This window comes from Rhagoletis zephyria, unplaced genomic scaffold (assembly GCF_001687245.7).
Source record: "Rhagoletis zephyria isolate East Lansing unplaced genomic scaffold, Rhagoletis_zephyria_1.1 Rzeph_scaffold_00168, whole genome shotgun sequence".
In the NCBI taxonomy this organism is placed as follows: Eukaryota; Metazoa; Arthropoda; class Insecta; order Diptera; family Tephritidae; genus Rhagoletis; species Rhagoletis zephyria.
Genome location: NW_016157252.1, coordinates 127,338 through 148,782, shown reverse-complemented (window position 1 = coordinate 148,782; position 21,445 = coordinate 127,338). Strand labels below are relative to the sequence as shown.

Here is a 21,445-nt window from a genome sequence, read left to right as displayed (position 1 = left end):
CGTCGCTACGCTGTACATGAAGATGTATGAAGGTGCGCACACTACACCAACTTAATCGCGGGGCCGATTAAAAATAATAATCGAAATTCCCCAAGTTCTATATCGTAGTAGTGGCCACACTGCGTGTTTTTCATAAGGCTCTGTTATGCATACTTGGCATTGCATGCACTGCTATACCATTTTTACGTAGAAATCAAAAACCAACAGACTTTTACGTATGTAATGCTGTGCGTTGGGTAACCGCTTACACGCGAAGCTCATTTAACAGATTCCTTATGTGACATCGCTCAAGCAATGCCAAGTATGCATAACGGAGCCTATAGATACTGTTTATGTCAAAAAACGTGAAGTGAAACTATCTTCTAAAAATTATTGTATCATGCTTCGAACCAAATATTTGACAAATGAATTTGTCATATGTATTTGCTTTTCTAATTCATGTTTGCTTAGATCGCTTAATTTTTTAGAATAAAAATAAAAAATCAGTTGATGTGCTGCGGTTGCCAAATTAAAGCTATAACCACTTAAATAATGTTGGCATTCAAAAACCAAATTCTTTCTTTAACGCGTAAACTGGCACCGCCACAAATCATTGAGTCGCATACCTTCAGTCCTAGCGTATTAACATATATAGGGTGATCCTAAACTGCGTACAAATATTTGACACATGTATTCCTTAGTCCAAAACAAAAAAAATTTAGGACACATTTTTCTCCCCAGGGCTTATTTACTGAGTTACGGCCAGCTAAGGAGATCTCGATTACAGCATTGAAATCGCCGATTTTTGCTCATTTTAAACAAAAACCTTTACGTCCAAATCATGAATGATGAAGTTGAAAGGTTTTGAATTCCCTCTCTTTACATCGAAGAATGGAAGCTTATTTTCTTGTAAATGGAGATCATTACAAGTAGCTAATTTTAATAATAAAAATTTGAAACTCTGGAACAAAATCCGTTATTTTACTTATTGATACAAAAACTTACAGTTTACCGCACTAAAATCGTGATGAATGGTTGCAAAATTTTCTTTAAATTTGGCGGGAAATCTCTCAATTTCATTCCATTTAAGGTTTTCACGTAAAGATGTTTGTTCAAAATGAACCAAAAACCGATGATTTCATTGCTGTGATCGATGTATCTTTAACTGGCCGTAACTCAAATTTTTGGGTTTGTTTTGGTCCAAGCAATAGGTGTGCCAAATACTTGTACCCAGTTTTGGATCACCCTGTATATACATAGTTTTCGAATTCCATGTTCTCATCAGCATTACTTTGATATATGAAGCGGGCGGAAGGTCCAAGTTTCCGATCCATGCTCGTATCGTCTTGCGCGATCGCGAAAGTATTCGAAGCCGTTACAATTGTTTCAAATGAGTCTAAGCATTAACAAATGTGTAATTTTTCGTTCTCGATTAAAGAAATTACTTTATTTATTTAACTGGTTAAGCAAAGCTTTTTTTATTTAAAAAATAGATTCAGGTGTGTCGATGCATTCGTAATGTTTGTTAATATCTTGGCATACGCGTTTGGTTTTTTGGATGAAAATTGGAAAATATTCCTTACCGATGAAAACAAAACTTATGCATACTCATTTGCATATGTACTAAAACAGTTTGTCCAAATTATTTATGTGGACAGTAGTCGATTTATTAACACATTGGGGTTTGTTCAGTACCGTCCGATCGTTGATCCTGCGTCCTCTACGGATGGTTGCATTTTCCGACAATGATGTGTCTGTCAGTTCCGTTCCAATAGTAAGTTATTCCAATCTCACATTCGACCATCCTGTGCGATCATTCGGCCTCGGATGATGAGTTCCAGCTCTTGATGAACTCGGCGACTGCGATTGTGCGGTTTAGGCCCTCGTGGTCTCCAACCATCTCGACCGTGTAACGTCCGCCTCTCATTTTCTTCGCAACCTTATATGTCCCTAGATATTTAGCTTTTAACTTTAGTCCCCATCCGTATTGCGTTCGATTGATTGTTTTTTATTTTTCATCTTAGTCCCGCTAGCTTGTCACATGAAACAAGGGTTGCACAATCGTTCATAAAAATATCGATGTTAAGATTGTTCGATGTTGCAAAAATGAAACATCGATAGTTTGAACGATTTATCGATGTTCGTATCCATGTTCATATAAATTTGGAAAGAGGTGTTTCAAATCTTGTCATATTTCAACCTTTATGCAGAGTAAAAGGATACGTACATTTGTAATTCATACATCATTACATTTAACCAAGTTCGGTGGTTATTTAAATTTTTCTCTCTCAAAGTTTTATGATGCTGCTCAAAGTCCCTACACACAGGTTGTTTCAAAATGCCGCGATATGCAAGTAATTTTACCAGTGATGAATGATCAAGATCGAAAGAAATAACATCAAAGTTGCTATATTTTGTAGTTTTCGAAACATTGATATTAGCATCACATTTTACGAACGATGTAGAGATTTTTTAAATACGTCGATGTATCGTGTGCAACCTAACATGAAAAGTAATATCGAGCTAAATTCCGTGGATTGGCATGGAAAAGCTGCCTGATCCTGTGGCACATGCCTGATCCTGTGGCGACAAGTGCCGAAGCTGTCAGATTCGACATCCTAAAAAACATGTTTTTAAAAATCAAGCCCTCTGCCTTACCTCCCATCATGTTTGCTGGAGCTCTCTCGGTCTTCATTTCCTCTCCAGCGCTCTTGCACTCACTCGCTCGATGACAATTTCGAGGGAAGTGGGACTGACCACCACAATTGAAACACTCGTTGCTTGACGACGGTGAATTTTGTAAATCCCTGTTTGAAGATGTTGACTGTGGTTTTCTCGATCGGATCTTCGGGTACACCTTGATATGCTTCTTCAGCTCCTTGGTATGTTGCGCCGGTTACAAGTTGCTCTTGATGATCTTACTGTTCGGGATTCCTTCGATGAAATGTTCGATCAGGTTGGAATCTTCCAGATCTATCGGTTTGCCAATTTCCATCATGGCATACAAGTATTCGCGGAGATGTTCGCCCGTACTCTGACGACGGTTACGGAGTGTGCGGTGTGACTCCACTGTTTGATGAAGCCCACCGGGTATTTGCCGCCATCGTACTTGATAGTCTTACATTATGGTTGTCAGTCGGTGTATGCCAGATTCGCTGTTGTTGTTAGGTTGTTGTGTGGGCGGCAACTGGCTATCACTTCTACCATTTTTTCAAAAAAATAAAAATTATTGTTGCTTGTCCACTATAGTTTTTTATTTAAAAACGGCCTAGAGCTCAATAAAATTGTTGACTATTGGCATTTTTGGAAAAATTGGCTAAGGGTCTATTTAATTCGATTGATTCCAACTCTTTCCTTGTTGCGATAAAGTTTTTAGTACGTATATATTGAACTAGCAGACCCGGCAAACTTCGTCCGGCCCAAAAAAAAAAATTATTGAAACATTTGCTCCAACGTTTTCACCAACAAGAAGGCATATCCTCAATTGCTATCTTAGATAACCCAACGAAAGCGTTATGTCCGTGAAGAAGTTATTGCGACAACAATGATCCGGTTATTTGATGGCAATTTCAAAATGGGGAGTATCATTGGTCCATAGAAAATCCAATAAACATATACTTATTTCAGACTAAATTTCTTAAATATCTTACAATTGTATTTGTAAGAATTCATCAAGAATTGTCTTTATTCTGTTTATTCAACAGTGGTAATTTTACTTTGACCCCTGGTGTCTCCGAATTACTTCACTTGGTCTTTCCAACGCAGAGGAGGTCTTCCTCTTCCTCTGTTACCAGCATCGTGGCCCGCGTTGAATTCTTTCAGAGCAGGGGCGTTTCTGTCCATTGGAACGACATGTTTATATCGTTGTAGTGCTCATACCACTCATCGTTAAATATTCTGCAGTATTCGCCATCGCCAACGCGTAAGGGTGCGTAAATCTTTCGCAGAATCTTTATCTCGAAAACTCCAAGAGCCGCTTCATCAGATGTTTTCATTGTCCCGGAGGCATGGCCAGTGACGTATAGATGGTGTGTGTAGTAGGTGTCCCAAATTGGAAAAAAAATCGGTACACCCGTTCGCAAGATCAACTCTCATAAAAAAAGAGTATTAAGCGGCCCAGCAGTTTACTTGCAGCCGCATTCCAAATTTCTTACTTTCAGCAGAATTTCAAACTCTCTCTCACACGTAAGCTGTTATATGGATTGTGCATGTGCATATGTAAACATGTCGGTTTTTTTACGAGGAGGAAACATCGAAAGCTTTTGTACCTTGCCAATGTGGGGCTTTAACCCGAACTAAACCTCCTAACATCCTGTACCTATAATAAGGCGAGATCAGCTATTTCTAAAATTTTTTCAAAATCATCTATAGTGTATGAATCATTTACATTTCTGTTGTTGTCATATAATGAGCTATTCAACCTTGATAACATACTATTGATATTAGAAACGTTTTGCAGCAAAAACTATTAGCCTTCAAATAACACTTTATTCGAACTATTGAATTAAGGCTTTCCAACCTCATCCCTTATCCTCATATTTCGAATCTTGGTTTTTGTTAAATTCGTTACGGAAAAGTCGCGCTCAACAGAAGCATGTGAGTGCGGCAAGGATAAAATTATGAAGGCTACTTTACTTATATTTCCAAACATTTTATTGCCTGTTGCGGTTTTCACTCCGTAAGCAATTATCCAAAATTCTTCAGAGTCGGATGGAATGGTTCTGAAAAAAGTTATTCCATGGGAAATTTAAAGATTTAAATATTCAGTTTGCGCTGCTTTTGTTTCCTTCAAAGTCAAATAGTGAATTGGTAGGTTCCTTGAAACTCGCCCTCTTGTGATTCACACACTTTTCTGGTGACAAAATCAAAGCTTTTTTAAAAGTATTTAATTAACTATTAATTTTTTGAGAGTTTTTAATATGCTTCTTAAGTCAAGTTTATCACGCAGTTCATTAGCCTCTTCTGTAAAATTATCGTGGAAAACTAAGTTTTGTATATTTTTATAATTGGAAAAAATTTATTTGAATGGAAAAAATCGCCAATGGCGATTTCCTAAATTTTGGACACTCTGATTGGAAACTGGATTCTAGTTTTCTGTGGATTGGAGCATATTTTCAACAACTTGCGCAACATACAGGGATACTGACTTAAATACTCTGGCTAAAAGACGTCTGCTGTTCTACTTGGGACCACGTGCATTGAGCATCATTCTTGATAAAGCGCAGCATGTTTTAGCAGCTTTTTCGCAAACATAAACAAGGTGTTCTTTGAAACATAGCGTTGCGTCTCCGCCCAGATATTTGATGGCGGGTTTTGTGTTTACCAGGACTCCTTTAACGTTAAATGACACATATTCACGAATCTTCCTGCCTGTAACAAGAACAGCCTGGGTCTTTTTTCCGCTAGGGCAAGTCCCATTGAGTCCAGCCACTCACCTATAAGCGTTACTGTGGCATTGGTTAAGTTGGATATTTGGGTTAGATGCTTAGCTACTAAGACAACTGCAATATCGTCCGCGACACCCACTATGTTGGTTTCTTTCGGGACATTGAGTCGAAGTACTTTATCGTCCATTATATTCCAGACTGAACGTCCTAACACTGAACCCAGTGGAACATCACCGGTAATCTTGTATTCTTTGGCACCGTCGTGGGTATTGTATTGTTGCACTCTTCCATCAAAGTAGTTTGCGATTATTCTAGTGAGGTACACGGGCACGGAAAGCCCATCTAACGCCGTAGGATCTTTTGCCAGGGTGCCGAGTTAAAAGCATTTTTAAAATCAAGGGTTACTATCTTGCAGTATTGTATTGTGGCTCCCTTCCAGCGTTTACCTTTTATGGCGTCCTCCCCCATATTCTTCACTAGTGTAATGTAAATATGCGTAATTGCAAACCTATGTACATACATCCATATGCAGGGGAAGTCGAGGTATTCTTGGACACACTTTTATTTTGGTCTAAAACCCGAAAACAACTTACATTTTCTAAACATTTTATAACTTGCTTTTGCAGTACGAGAAATAACCTTCCCCTTTGCTATCATCAGTTAGATCAAATTGTATTAAATTATGCATGTCATTTCAGTTGGAACAAAAATTGTGTTTTTGCACTTTTGATAAATCTGGGGGAATTATTGTACAGTTTGTAAGTCGATAAAAAGTGTATTCGCGTATTATTCAAGCAGAAAGAAGTTAAGAGAATGAAGTCTAATATTCTTTTTGGGTCAACTATGATGTTTGATTTCATTTTTTGCAATCATTAGTTCATTTCGCTTGAGGAGTCGCAATGCTCATACCGGCTGTACCGATTTTTTGGAAATTTCGGACACAAATTTTCCAAGAATGGTTATAGGCTAAAACAAACCCGATATCTAAAGGGCGTGTGGAACCTCCCATACAAATCGAATTTTTCATAGTGCATATCTCTGGAATTATTTGTGGTAGAGTCCTGGAACTTTGTAGGGATATATGTATGGATTTATTGGAAAATACGGCGTGCCACCGTAGAACTTGGAATAGAGGTAAATGAAATCAATCCCAAACCTATGAAAAATGGGGGTATATGAAAACGATCTCGAAGCCATTGAAAGCTAGCGGTATAAACCAAATAAACTAAAATTCTTGTGACGCATAGATACCTCTGGAAGCATTTATTTTTCCAACGGAAATATGTACAGGAAAACGGGCGCGACACCTTCTGGAAAGTAACATGATCACAGGGTGTATCCCGAGAACCATTTTAAGCTAAACTTTCAGGGATTACATTCTCGCCAAGACCCATAGGCATAATCTGAAATTGCGTCGCAAGTTTTATGATCGGCTTAGGTAAGGTTAACCACTTAACCCCCCTTTGTTTTCGTCGCTACTGAATTCTATAAACTGTCAGCTTTCACACAATTTAAAATGTACATGTAAGAACAAAATATTTTTAAATCGACAAAAAATTAATAAGAAAATTTGAAGGATTTTAGATATTGGGTATGGTAGCACGAAATGTCACAATCTGCTTAATTGTCAGGTTGTTAATATGGCGACGAAAAAGTGACAATGGAACTACCTTGTTTTTTGTATCATGGTTATCAAAAACTGCTAGTGCGCGAATAAACCTAAAAATTGAAAATATTAATGGAAAACATTTATTTGTGAGCGAAAGCGAAAGAATACATCATAATTAATAGAATAAAGTGAAAATAGACGATTAAAATTATTCCGAATCGCAGTGAACGCCCGAGTTTGCTCCGGAGCAACTCCTGTGAACGCCTCGATCACAGACAATGCAATCAGCTGTGTTTCGGCGGTTTTCTTATCTCTGCATATTTTTCTTGCAAACTATGCAGAAATCAATGTCTTCTTCCAGGTCAGTTTCGGTCGGAGCGGTATTTTCTTCACAGGCCAGCCATAATTGCAGGCGATGTCAAAACGGCCGATTACCGAAATCACTGATGTCTCATTGACGATAGGCAACACGAACGGTTCGTCTGCAGAGGAATGCTTCAAATATTAGTCCGGGGCATCATTTTAGTCGGTTTAAACACAACCGAGACCATTGCAACATAATGTACGAAAATCAAGACGAAGACGACCGATAGAGTTTAAAATCACAATCAGAGAGGTTGTCGTCTGCAGACGAATCGTTCGTTTTGCCTATCGTTCGTGATACAGAATAAGGCCCATAATTATGCAAAAGCATCCGTTAAGTGCATAGCGCTTCATTTTAATATTGGCGTATTTCAATTGAATATTTCTATACTAAATACTAAAATTTGTACACTTAAATTTATTACGAGTTGGGTTGGTGGTCTTTCATATGCGATTTTTTTTTTAATTTAGCACGTTTTGCACAAGCAATAGTTGATGATTAATATAAGTATGTACCTAAATACGTTAAAATGACATGCACAGAGTTTTACAATTATATTAAGCAAAATCCAGAAGTTTTGAAACAAGTTCACAGCAACGAAACAAATGACTGATATTTTAATGTTACATTGTATTTAATGTTTTTTCTTTGATTACTTATAAGTACCGTATCGTACAAAATTATTGGCTCGGAGACTCTTTCATCTGATCACAAATTTTGAAAATGTAGCTTTTGAGCCAATTAGTAAAGTGCAAGTCTGAAGTTACCGGAAAATTTCGTTGATTTTTGCAATTATTTACTTTTTTGCTGACAGTGTCTTCCACATACAAAAAAATGTCGAACATAGTTTGTATGGAAGAAACTCTCAGTAAAAACAATACCAAAAATCAACTAAATTTTGATGGGCTGCAAAACTTCATTTTCAAAATTTTTATAAAAAAGTCTGAATAGAAAGTTGCGAATTTGTATGCAAATTTATTGAGTTTTGCACAAAGTTTAGAAATTTTATTTTTATGTTTTCTGATCTATTTAGTATAAACTGTATTTTTATAAGGAACAAAAAAGGTACATGCATTGTGAAAAATTTCCTTTGCTTCAGTTGTAATAAATTGTTTTGTTTTTCTAGTGTACGTTGTAATGATCTCATGATCGCACGTTTTTATGTTTTTGTTTTTTGTCAAAATAAAATTTTACTACATCCTTTCGTACGTAATTTTTGTCGAAACGAAAGGGAAGGCAGCGAGAGGCCTCTCCCCCCCTTAAGTGTCCCGGTTTGGCAACAGAGATATCTGGCAGCCCTAACTATAGCGTCACTTTAAAGTCGCAGCAATGTTGTCACTACCATAAATTTCATGTTTAAAGTTTCCGCTGCCACTTCATAGTTCCATCTGGAACTTCAACTTCTATCTTTGTCTAACAAAAATGTTACATTGTTTTGTATTTTTGATGGTTTATTTAGAACGCCAAAATATTGTTTCACAACGCTACTGTCAACGGCATTTGCCTTTAAGACTTTTAATTTTCTGTGAAAAGTCGTTGAATGTCGGTATTTTTTTCTTTGTGTTTAAATGTGCCAACAGACGCCATTATTTTCCTGAACAACACTTCACTAACCTTATAGGCACGCACCAACACACAATGCGGAACAGCATGGAAGTTTGTTGATACTGGAGACTTGATCGTGCAATTTACTTCATGGTGAATTTAAGAGGTGCCATAGACTCTGCAGTAACGTTACGTTTTGGTCGGCAGGTAGCGGACACCTTATTATCACTCACAGATATGACTTACAAGTTCCATGGATGTGAAGAAACAACTAAGGACCCCACAACGTCGCGAAAACTACCAAAGTTGCCTAAGAGTAGCTGCAGATTTGCAGTTGCATTTCAGTAACGTGGGTTAGTCGCCGCCCTTGCTATTTGCAACTTTCAGGATCTAAAAACTTTAAGGTTAGCTTACTGGTAGCAACGACTTCCGAAATACCGGTAATGCTACTTAAAAGTCACATAATTTTAAAGTAACGACAATTGGTAGCAACTACCTCGCAGATACTGGAAATATATCAAATAAAGTTACTTATACATCAAAGTCGCACCTCTAGTGAAGGTTACGTAATAGTTACTCGCTATAGGTTTCCGTCTCCGTTTCTGTTACTTTGGTGCTAGTTGGGATGTGTAGCTGAGAGGCTAGTTTGGTGCTCAGTTGTAGCTGAGAAAACATAAATATGTATGTAGAGTTATAAGTATGCACATGTGTATAAATATATATCTTACGAGTATCAGCAAAAATTAGAACAAGGGAACTAAATATACATAAATAGTCCCGAAACCATAAATATTTTCCTTCTTTTGTTCTGTTAAAAGTAGATAAGTACACATAAGATTTTAAAAACAACTGACCTGCGCGTCGGTACTAGCATAAGTATAAATACATGTAAACGTGATAATACACAACAGATTAAAAATTACGGCTAAGCATATCGCACCGCGTATAGTCATTTTCCTTTCTCACTTTCACCGGTGATTGCAATTGGTAAGCATAACTACAAATCTTCATCACGGCCATAGAAATCTTCATCACAGGTATAGAAATTAATATGACTGAAGCGGAGAATTGCAGCTTAAAATTTGGTGACAGTGATTGTTCATAAGGTCAATTAGTAGAAATTCTTCTGCACAAAACACATTGAAAGACGAGTTCATAATCAGAGATGTTGTGTAGATCCACTGAAAAAGCATAGGACCCGCGCGAGAACAAATTTGTATATAGTTTCTAGAGATTTTTACGCACAGTATGAGCCATTGATAAGTCTGATCCCTGGGCCATATGCTTCTTCTTATTTGGCGCTGCAACCGCCTAAGCGATTTTGGCTAAGTTCAACAAAGCACGCCAGTCAATTCTTTTCTGTGCCAACTGGCGCCAATTGGAAACGCCAAGGGAAACCAAGTCCTCCTCCACCTGGTCTTTCCATCTCAGTGGGGGCCTTCCTTTTCCTCTGATTCCACCAGCGGGTTGCGAGTTGAATACTTTCAGAGCTGGAGCCTCGGTGTCCATTCGAACGACATGACCAAGCCAGCGGAGCCGCTGTATTTGAATTCGCTGCACTATGTCCATGTCGTTGTAAAGCTCATACAGATCATCGTTCCATGGTCTGCGGTACTCACCGTCGCCAACGCGTAAAGACCCGCAAATCTTCTGAAAAATCTTTCTCTCGAATACTCCAAGAACCGCCTCTTCGGATGTTGTCATTATTCATGCTTCTGCGCCATATACCAGCACGGGCATGATGAGTGACTTATAGAGCGTGGTTTTCGTACGTCGAGAGAGGNAATACTCCAAGAACCGCCTCTTCGGATGTTGTCATTATTCATGCTTCTGCGCCATATACCAGCACGGGCATGATGAGTGACTTATAGAGTGTGGTTTTCGTACGTCGAGAGTGGGCTTTACTCCTGAATTGCCTACTCAGGCCAAACGAGCACTTGTTGGCAAGTGATTCTGCGTTGGATTTCCATGCTGACATTATTATCGGTGTTAGTGCTGGTTCCCAAGTAAAAGAAATTCTCTACTTTCTCGAAATTATAACTCTCAACAGTGACGTGGGTGCCAAGGCGCGAATATGCTGACTGTTTGGTTGATGACAAGAGATACTTCGTCTTGTCCTTGTTTACCACCAGACCCATTCGCTTTGCTTCCTTATCCAACTTAGAAAAGGCAGAACAGACTTCGCGGTTTTTGATACCGATGATATCGATGGCATCGGCATAAGCTAGCAATTGCACGCTCTTGTAGTAAATTGTTACAGAGCGGTTCAGTTCTGCAGCACTTATTATCTTCTCCAAAATCAGATTAAAGAAGTCATATGAAAGAGAGTCGCCCTGTCTGAAGCCCCGTTTGGTGGCGAACGGCTCGGAGAGGTCTTTCCCAATTCTGATGGATCTGGTGCTATTACTCAACGTCATTTTACATAGCCGTATCAGTTTTGCGGGGATGCCAAATTCAGACATAGCGGCGTATAGGCAACTCCTTATAGTGCTGCCAAAAGCGGCTTTAAAGTTGACAAATAGCTGGTGAGTGTCGATTCTATTCTCGCGGGCGTATTGTGAATACCTGGTCTATGGTGGATTTTCCAGGCCTAAAGCCACGCTGATAAGGCCCAATCAGTTCATTGACGGTGCGTCTTTCACCCAACACCCTCGATGAGACCTTGTAACCTATGCTGATCCCGCGGTTGTTGGCTCGAATGGCGGGTCGCCTTTCTTGTGAATTGGGCAGAGCACACTTGATGCATGCACCTTATCAAGTCCTCGCCACCGTACTTGAATAGCTCAGCTGAAAGGCTGTCAGCTCCAGCAGCTTTTTTGTTTTTCAGCCGTGTTATTGCTATTCGTACCTCGTCATGGTCAGGCGGAGGAACATCGACTGGTCATCATCGACTGGGGGCTCGGGTTCTTCTTCTCCACAATTTTCCGTGCTGCTTTCATTCAGTAGCGTGGAAAGTGTTCCCTCCATAATTTAAGTACGTTCTGAACATCGGTAACTAGGTCGCCATTGTTGTTCTTACAAGAGTACGCCCTGGTCTTGAAACCTTCCGTAAGTCGCCTAACTCTCTGGTAAAATTTGCGGGCATTCTTCCTGTCGGCCAGCATTTCAAGCTCTTCGCACTCACGTATTTCACCCTCTCTCTTCTTATTGCGGCAAATACGTCTCGCTTCCCTCTTCAGATCCCTATAGCGGCCCCACACAGCGCGCGTTGCGCCCGATCGCAGCGTGACCCTGTAGGCGGCATCTGTTTTCTCTGCAGCTTCCTGACATGCCTCATCGTACCAGTTGTTCTTTCGGGCTCGCTGAAATCCGGCTACTTCTTCGGCGGCGGTACTTAGTGAGCGTTAAATGTGGTTCCACTGCTCGCATATATCGGTTTGTTGAAGAGTGCTCTCTGAGAGCAGGTGTGCGAGTCGAGTAGCAAATGCAATGGCTGCCTGTTGAAATTGCAGCTTTTCGACGTTAAGCTTCCTTGCATATTCGGGCGCACATTTTTTGCTGCACAGGGGCGGGTGCGTATCTTGGCTGCAATAAGATAGTAGTCCGAGTCGATGTTTGGGCCTCGGAGTGTACGTACGTCCAAAACACTGGAAGAATGCCTTCCGTCTATCACAACATGGTTGGTTGGTTTCGATCCGGGAGACAGCCACGTAGCTTGATAAATCTTTTTATGCTTGAACCTAGTACTGCATACTACCATGTTTCGGGCCCCGGCGAAATCGATCAGCCTCAGTCCGTTGTCGGACGTTTCGTCGGAGAGGCTGAGTTTTCCGACGGTGGTTCCAAAGATCCTTTCCTTGCCCACCCTGGCATTGAAGTCGCCAAGCACGATTTTGATATCGTGGCGGGGACAGCGCACTGCAGACTTCAGTGAGCCCTTAAACCGAATAAGTCGGAGTGGCCCCACCGAAGCCCCTCTCTTTCTGCCGTGACCCAAGGCTCCACTCGGATTGGTTACCGCATCTCGCACATGGGTNCCACGTTGCCCAGAGTGCGCGAACGAGGACGCAGGAGTCGGGGTTGAGTATAGCCGTGCAACTGTAACTACATACACAGCACAACGACTATACCCCATTGCACTCCAGCGAATTATCATTGGCATTTTGGCAAATTATCGAGCTTGCGCAAAGTTTTGTGTTTCACCAACATGATAAGGAAATGTCACTCAAATGAGTATTGATAAGTAAAATATCACTCAAAATCATAGATAAGCGTTGCACCAAAATTTTAAATGCTAAATGAAAAGATTTTAGCAGATAAGTGGTAAATTATGCAAATTATCAAAATTTATTAGCCTTTTGCTGCACCAAAAATTTTTATTTATCACTTGTCATATTTCATATTGCTAACTTTAGCATTATTTTGCTAAAAATGATTTTACCTATCATACCAGTGATAAGTTACATTTATTCAGTCTGAATGAATTAATCGATCGTGATTCGATAAAATATTTACACAAAAAATGCTTCGATTCGAAATATTAAATTTATTAGAGGAGGAACGTTTGCAAATAATAAAAGGCGTGTCAAAAAAGAACAAATCAACAACAGTTTGCATATTGGGGTAGTAGAAAAATTTCGGCTATCTCGTAGCCAAATTGAAAAAAATTTTATTAAAATTTTGAGCGAACCTATAATATAACAGTGAGCGTAATAATGGCTTAAGTCCGCTGCAGCAACTATTATCGACTCTGCACTGGTTAGGCAATGGTAGCCAATAGCATGGAATTTCTCAAATGCATGGGGTCCACAAATTAGCGGTATGTAGAGTAATTCATCAAGTGGCAAATGCCGTGATAAACAAATTGATGGATGAAACCATTTGTTGACCGGAATTTACGCAAAATATTGCCACACAATTTTTCAACATTGGTAGATTTCCTTAAGTCGCAGGGTGTATTGATGGAACTTTGGTAAACATAGACTCCCCTAAGGTTACTGAGTACCAATTTGTTAATCGGTACGGAAATCATTCAATTAATGCAATGTGGTTTTTGTGTTTTTGATACTGAATTATTTTAGAAAGATCCAAATAAATTAACCAAAAATGTAGAAAAATATAGTTATTTATATAAACATACATATGATAGTCAAGACGGACTTACTTTTTTCCTTAATAATTTCACCGGCACACAAAAAAAAATTTTTGTTCTGTACACCGGACGCCACCTACCTACGGGCATGTTTTTCGACCCGCTGAATCCGAATTTTGAGTTAGTTTTGGCCGGTNGACAGCCAATTTATTGGCTTTGCTTTGTGCGCGCGACATAGTATGAAAAAAGAGAAGTTGAAAATGTTTATAATATCGCACATGGGCTTGCTAAGCCTTCGTTTTCCATTAAGAAACGGTAATAATTTTAGCTAAGGACATTATTCCAAAAGCTCCCTACTTGAAGAGCAAAAGAAATTGGCTGTACAATGGTTATCAAATCGACTTATCCAAAAAACTTGTCAGTTACTAATTTTTTTGTAAGCTGATAAGTTTTTTTTGATAAGTAAAAAGTGCAACTCTTATCAACTTTACTTAAAATAAATAAAATAAAATAAAACTTTTTAATATACAACGGTTTTATAAATGTACTAAAAAGTAGAAAATAATATTTCTCAGTCATACAGAATTTTCTTTAATAACTTTTGATTTTGAAATTTTAGCAAAAGTCATTATAAACAATCTATGACATTGAAAACGAAAAACGTGGAGCGCATGCAGTACAAAGCATTCGATTTCATTGACAATAGTCAAACTAAATAACATTCTACAGCAAAAGTACAAATTTGAGATCGATTTTAAGCGGTCGTTATTTATATGCCCACATACATACATATGTTACTTTTCATATCAATTCAAGTGTATTACATGCGCCCCGCGCTTTTCATTTTCAATGTCATTAATTGTTTATAATGACTTTTGCTAAAATTTCAAAATCAAAAGTTATCAAAACAAGTTCTGTGGGACTGAGAAATATTATTTTCTACTTTTTAGTCCATTTATAAAAGCGTTGTATATTAAAAAGTTTTTTTTTTATTTTATTTATTTTTTACTTTTTAATCTTGTCTGTACAAAATTTTGCAATAGATATTAAAATAATTCAGTGAAAGAGAACAGAAGATTATGCAAGCACAATGTTGTTTGCTCAAATTTAGTATAAACATACATATGTACATACATACATATAGCAGCAGTTTATTTCATTTAAAGAAATGGCATGTCGTCAATTTCCGCTGTGACGTATATAAATAGTGCATATATTTAGGCGCAATATTTAACTTCTTCTGGCGGGGCGACATCTAGAGTCTTCTAATTGTATCTCCTTGATATGATGCCTACAACGAGGTTGATATCTAGACTAGGTTGATATCTAGAAATTTCCATAAATAGTTTTGCTACGTTTATAGTAGGTGCATTCTTTTGCAACCGAGCTACAAAAGAACACTCGCTTAAATGACGAAATACATGCAAAGCAACAACACAAACTCGCCTATTTATCCGAGCTCAGCCAGGTCAGTTAAAAAATACGCGACCTGAAGGCTAGTGTTGGTAAGCGAAAAAACTGCTCTATTGTGAATTGTTATTGGGAAAGTGGAGAGGCAAATTTTTGCTTCCTTTTTGCTTCCTTTTATACGTGACTTATATTTTAAAAGAGTACATATATTACGCAAATACCTCGCAGAATTACTCATTTAAATTGGTTTTTGTATCTAAATCCCGTTAAACTAATCACATTTTCTTGCCTGCTACCAACAGGGTTGCTTAAGTAGCTAAAAGGTTATTTTACCCGAGTTGAGCGTTCTTTTGTCGCTCGCTTACAAAAAAATGCAGCTAGTATAAATGGGGGTCTGGACATACAACATTGCAAGTTGATAAAAGCGTTATAATAATAAAATAATATATCTCAGTCCCATAGAATTTGTTTTGATAACTTTTGATTTTGAAATTTTAGAAAAAGTCATTATAAACAATTTATGAGATTGAAAACGGAAAACGTAGAGCGCATGCAAAACAAAGCATTAGATTTAATTGACAATATTCAAACTACATACATAACATAGACCTAAAATTTCTACAGCGAAAGTACAAATTTGAGATCGATTTTAAGCGGTCGTTATTAATATACCCACATATATGTTTACATATATTACTCTTCAATTTCAGGCCTATTACATGCGCCCCACGCTTTTCATTTTCGATCTCATAAATTGTTTATAATGACTTGCTAAAATTTCAAAATCAAAAGTTATCAAAACAAGTTCTATGGGACTGAGAAATATTATTTTCTAATTTTAGTCCATTTATAAAAGCGTGGTACATTAAAAAGTTTTTTTTTATTTATTTTATACTTTTTAGTCTTGCCTGTATAAAATTTTGCAATAGATACTAAAATAATTCAACTAGCAGTGAAAAGAGAACAGAAGACTATGCAAGCAAAATGTTGTTTGCTCACATTTAGTATAAACATACATACGTACATACATACATATAGCAGCAATTAATTTCATTTAAAGAAATGGCGTGTCGACCATTTCCGCTGTAGCGTATGTAGTGCATATTTTTAACTTCTTCTGGCGAGGCGACATCTATCTCTAGAGTTTTTCTAACTGTATGGCTTTGATATGATACCTACGACTAGGTTGATATCTAGACTAGGTTTGCCATAAATACCTTTGCTATATTTATAGTATGGTGGTCTGGACTAATGTGACCAACCGTACTTCTTTCGGAAGTACAGTACTTCTTTTTATGCTTTTGTACTTCGTACTTCGAAGTACAGTCAAATGTACTTCTTTGCGATATTTTGTACTTCAGGAGGGAGATTCTGTAACCAGTTAGCGACAATTTTCGGATCGCTAGAATATAAATAGTGTTGCGTGAAAAATTACGATAACGATTGGAAAATTGTCGCTAAATGGTTACAGAATCTCCTCCCAGGTACTGTACTTCTCCGATCTTTTGGACGATCGTCACATATCGCCTCGGCGATAAATTCGTTAAAACCATTAAAGTCGCCGCGGACCGATGACCTGCGAACCTGCAAAGGCTCTATGCGAACTGCGTGAGGACCGGGTACATCCGCAAGGTTTGGAGGGTAGTCATTTTTGCGTTAATCCCGAAGGCCGAAAAAGGCTCTCATGTTTCCCCTAGGGATTTTAGGCCTATCACACTCTTCGTTTTTTGCTAAAAAGGCTAGAGAGACTGAAAGACCTGTACATAAGAAATGCNACTGTACTTCTCCGATCTTTTGGACGATCGTCACATATCGCCTCGGCGATAAATTCGTTAAAACCATTAAAGTCGCCGCGGACCGATGACCTGCGAACCTGCAAAGGCTCTATGCGAACTGCGTGAGGACCGGGTACATCCGCAAGGTTTGGAGGGTAGTCATTTTTGCGTTAATCCCGAAGGCCGAAAAAGGCTCTCATGTTTCCCCTAGGGATTTTAGGCCTATCACACTCTTCGTTTTTTGCTAAAAAGGCTAGAGAGACTGAAAGACCTGTACATAAGAAATGCGATTCCTGGTGACTCTCTTTCAAGAGCTCAATATGCTTATTGCAAGAAGAGGTCGGTAAATACCGCACTGCGCACATTGCTAAAGTGCTCAGAGGAAGCCTTCACGCATGAAGATTATGCAGTAGGGGCTTCGATATCGAAGGAGTCTTTAACAATGTCACTGCAGAGGCAATAGTCAAGTATATTCATAATCTAGGGGTTGAAACCAACCTAATAAGCTCATTTCATGACAGAACTGTCGCGGCGTAGTGGGGGAGCATCTGCACTCAGTGCACTGCACTCAGTGCAGAGCCAACAGGACCACTCTACAAGGTAGTGTTCTCCCTCCCCTGCTCTGGATTGCGGTTGTAAACGACCTTCTAGAGGAACTGGAAAAAGTGGGCTGTCGGGTGATCGCCTATGTAGATGATGTAGAACTTTGGTTAAGGGACGATTTCTATACACCCTTTTTGATCTGGCTCAAGGTTACCTGAGGCAGGTAACAAGGAGGGAAATCAACGGCGGCTGTCGTAGTAGCCTAACATTGAGGAAAGGGTAGGAAAGGTGTCGGTTGCCTTGTACCGCTGTAGGGGAGCTATCGGTAAAAGGTGTGGTCTCCCGCCCAAATTAGTTCATTAGCTCTAGGAAACCAGATTTATGCCTATATTGTTTCAAGGAGCCCGGGTCATTTTGTAACATAAAAAAGGAAGGGAAGACGGTTCGTTGCTGCAGAAATTTTTTTTATAGGGCACTTTAAAACAGCTTATCTCTCAAGGGCTAGTGATTGGGGTTCTGAGAGGACATTGTGAGAATAGGAATTTCGACTGATCCTTTCGTATCAGCTGTCAAGAAGAAGATGGGGTGGATCATCTCCACACTTTCTTTTAGACTGCTCAACCTTCGTAAGGCTAAGATGGAAGCATTTTGGCTCGTACTTCTAAACAAACACTGAGCTCTTATGGATCGAAATTTGCCGCATTCGAACTTTCGTAACAGGCTCGCGGCGTTAACTTAGCCCAACCTAACCTGTACTTCTTTGAGATATGAAAAAGTTGGTCACATTAATCTGGACATACAACATTGCAAGTTGATAAAAGCGTTGTAATAATAATAATAAAATTAATGCCTGAAGGTAATCCGAGTAACAAGGAATTACAAAAAAAAAACAAATATCGAAAACAGTAAATGCGTATTAAGAGCTCGGCATGAAGTCTATTTGAGTTCTCATAAGCTTTGAAATTATGAAATGAATATTTTCTCGCTTGTTCATGTCACATTTAATTAACCAAACCATAATATTTTCAGATAAAATTGATCGAATAAAGGTGTCAACTATCTTACCGCTGATATGGATTGAAATAACGTCAGGTGACTTCACCGATGAAATAATTGAAAATCTTTATATAAGTACATTTGGTTTGAACGCAATACAATATGCACTGAAATATGGAACACTATTTGCTTGTATAATTTCATTTGCACTCATCGTTGGTGGATTTTATAATCTAACACAAAAGCGGAGGCAGCACCCGGTACCGATTCAAAGTAAAAACGATGCCTAAAATATACATTAGACCGCGTCAAAAAAAAAATCCTGCAATGCGACCGGCATAAGACTCAAATTTTTGAATTTGGTATAGTAATGATCCTCTATGAATCTCCGCTCTTTAGGACCATTCTAAGAGGCCCCAGGTCGATTCTTTAGTTTGCCCATAGGAATTACACGTAAGAAAATGAGTTATTTCCTTTTGAGGTCAATATAATTTTCTGGGATGAATGAAATGACTCGAAACTGTAAGAATACATCGATTACATGCCATTTAAGTGTTATGCAGGCCCAGATTATTTAAATTCCTGAATTATCCCTTATATTTGGTTCAAATCTAGTATATACCAAACAAATTTTTTTGAATTTAAGGAATCTGAGCATGCACAATACTTAAATGGAATGTGATCAATGTATTCTTACAGTTTCGAGCATTTTCACTGATCCCAGAAAATTATATTGACCTCAAGAGGAAAGAACTCATTTTCTTACGTGTAATTTCTATGGGAAAACTAAAGGATCGACGCGGGAGCTCTTAGAATCGTCCTAGAGAGGAGAGATTCATGGAGGATCATTACTATACCAAATGCTAAAATTTGAGTCATATGTTTTTTTTTGCCACGGTGTAATATACATACATATTAGCGTGGACCGAAAATCGGCTTTTTTAGAATCTTGATTGGTAATAACAAAAATATGGTTCATTGTGCTCTTAAAACAACCTGTGTGAAAGACGACAATTTTTAGTCAATATCTTAGGCTCGCCCAAGTCCATCAAACTTCAAGTGCAACAACAATTTTCGTAGCTTACTTCGATTCTCTACAAAAAAGGTCCATATACCAAATTATGTAGAAATAATACTTTCGAAGATATCTTCAATTTTAGAAAAAAAAAATATTAATTAATGTATTTATTCATTCTTATTTTTTGAAAACATTGAACTTTGATGGACTTGGGCAAGCCTAAGATATTGACCAAAAATGGTCATCTTTCACACAGATTGTTTTTCAGCATAATGAAAAAAATTTTTGCGATTACCAATCAAAATTCCAAAAAAGCGGATTTTCAGCCCACGCTAATACATATATTTACATATTAAGAAATAATATTATAAAAATAAAATTATGTAAATATAACTTTAGTAGCGTTTAAGTCAGTTCAAATATATATATTTATACATTTATACGATACACACATTAGCTATCTTTAACTTAAAAAAAAATAAACTACTACATGGGATGGCAACCGTTGCACGACAATTTCAGATAAAATTTAAACGGGTCCCATACAGATCAACATTTTCGAAAATATCTATAGAAGTTATGGACCACATTTTCGAAGAAAATTTTGAATACCTACTGTTATCGGACGCAAAAACGTTTCAAAAATCAAAAATTGCATGAATGCGTTCGATAAAGTGAGTAACTTCATTTAATTAAGAGTTTTAAGGAATTACGAAAATATAATTTTTGTAAAACATGGATTAAAGTCAAGGAGGTAGAACCGCTCAAAGTTGCAATATTTTCCACATGGAGAAACTTTTTTATTTTTTGTTCTTTTTTATCATGCTTGAGATTGAATTGTATATAAATAAAGGGACCAATTGCCATCTTGTATTTTAATAAAAGGTAAGTTAACTTAAAAAAAAACTAATATTCTTTTTATCGTAAAATTTTTTAAATGGGCCTGTTTTTCCTAAAATCAATAATGCGAACCCTTTTGAAAAGTTTTGCAAAATATAAAAAAAATTCCAAAAATTACCTTTGTGAAATGAAGGGTGGTTATTTGTTAAGTATTTATTTACCTAAATCAAAAATTTAAAAGCAATAAACGCACATTCAGTATGGTCGGAAAGCCACATTTTGTTGTTGAAGTTTTTTTATTAAATACATATTTTTTGGTTACTAACTAACCTGGTCATTATCAAAACCTATGCATTATCAAAAAGATTTTTTCGAATAACGGAATGACGAAAAAAATCATTTATGGGATTCCCTTAAACTCGTAAAGTCTTAAACTGTGTAAAACTCGTAAGTTTACGAGGCTTTTATGGGAACGCCCTTTGCGAAAAGATTTAAATAGGTGCGTAAAGTGACTGTTTGACAGATAAACCAGGATTTTGTGAAGAAATTTTTGTTTCGTTGTTTGTTTGTTTTCCATAACATCCCGCCATCTTTATCACTCTTGGCTAAAATACAATCAAAAATACCGAAAATAAGCAGAAAACCTAGGTCAATACAGTTAGTGAATGAAATTCATTCATTTCATTCGCGTATTATTTTTTTCATTTATTTTCATTATTTGATCATATATTTTAGTATAAAAATTTCGGCCCCTCGGCAACACTGAAGCTTAAGAGGTCGTTTCCGCATCAAATTTGCCTCGTAAATTTACGAGGGGCACGTAAATAGAGCGCCATACAAATTTTGACAGTTCTTTTACGAGGCTCGTAAATTTACGAGGTTTACGAGGCTTTTACGAGTTTAAGGGAAGACCCCTATAAAGTGCCCCCTGCGAATTTGCAACCTTC

At 37.8% G+C, this 21,445-nt stretch overlaps 1 protein-coding gene across 1 annotated transcript in view; it reads left to right on the top strand.

The window, feature by feature from the left end:
• LOC108355674 (lysosome membrane protein 2) overlaps positions 1-19,143 on the top strand; it is a gene marked incomplete at its 5' end in the record, with an annotated part of 259,295 nt that extends 240,152 nt beyond the window's left edge. The window contains one exon of the mRNA XM_017606824.1: positions 18,674-19,143. Within this exon, the coding sequence (XP_017462313.1) occupies positions 18,674-18,930 (257 nt within the window). The remainder of the gene's footprint in view (positions 1-18,673) is intronic.
• Between the last annotated feature and the right edge of the window lie 2,302 nt (positions 19,144-21,445).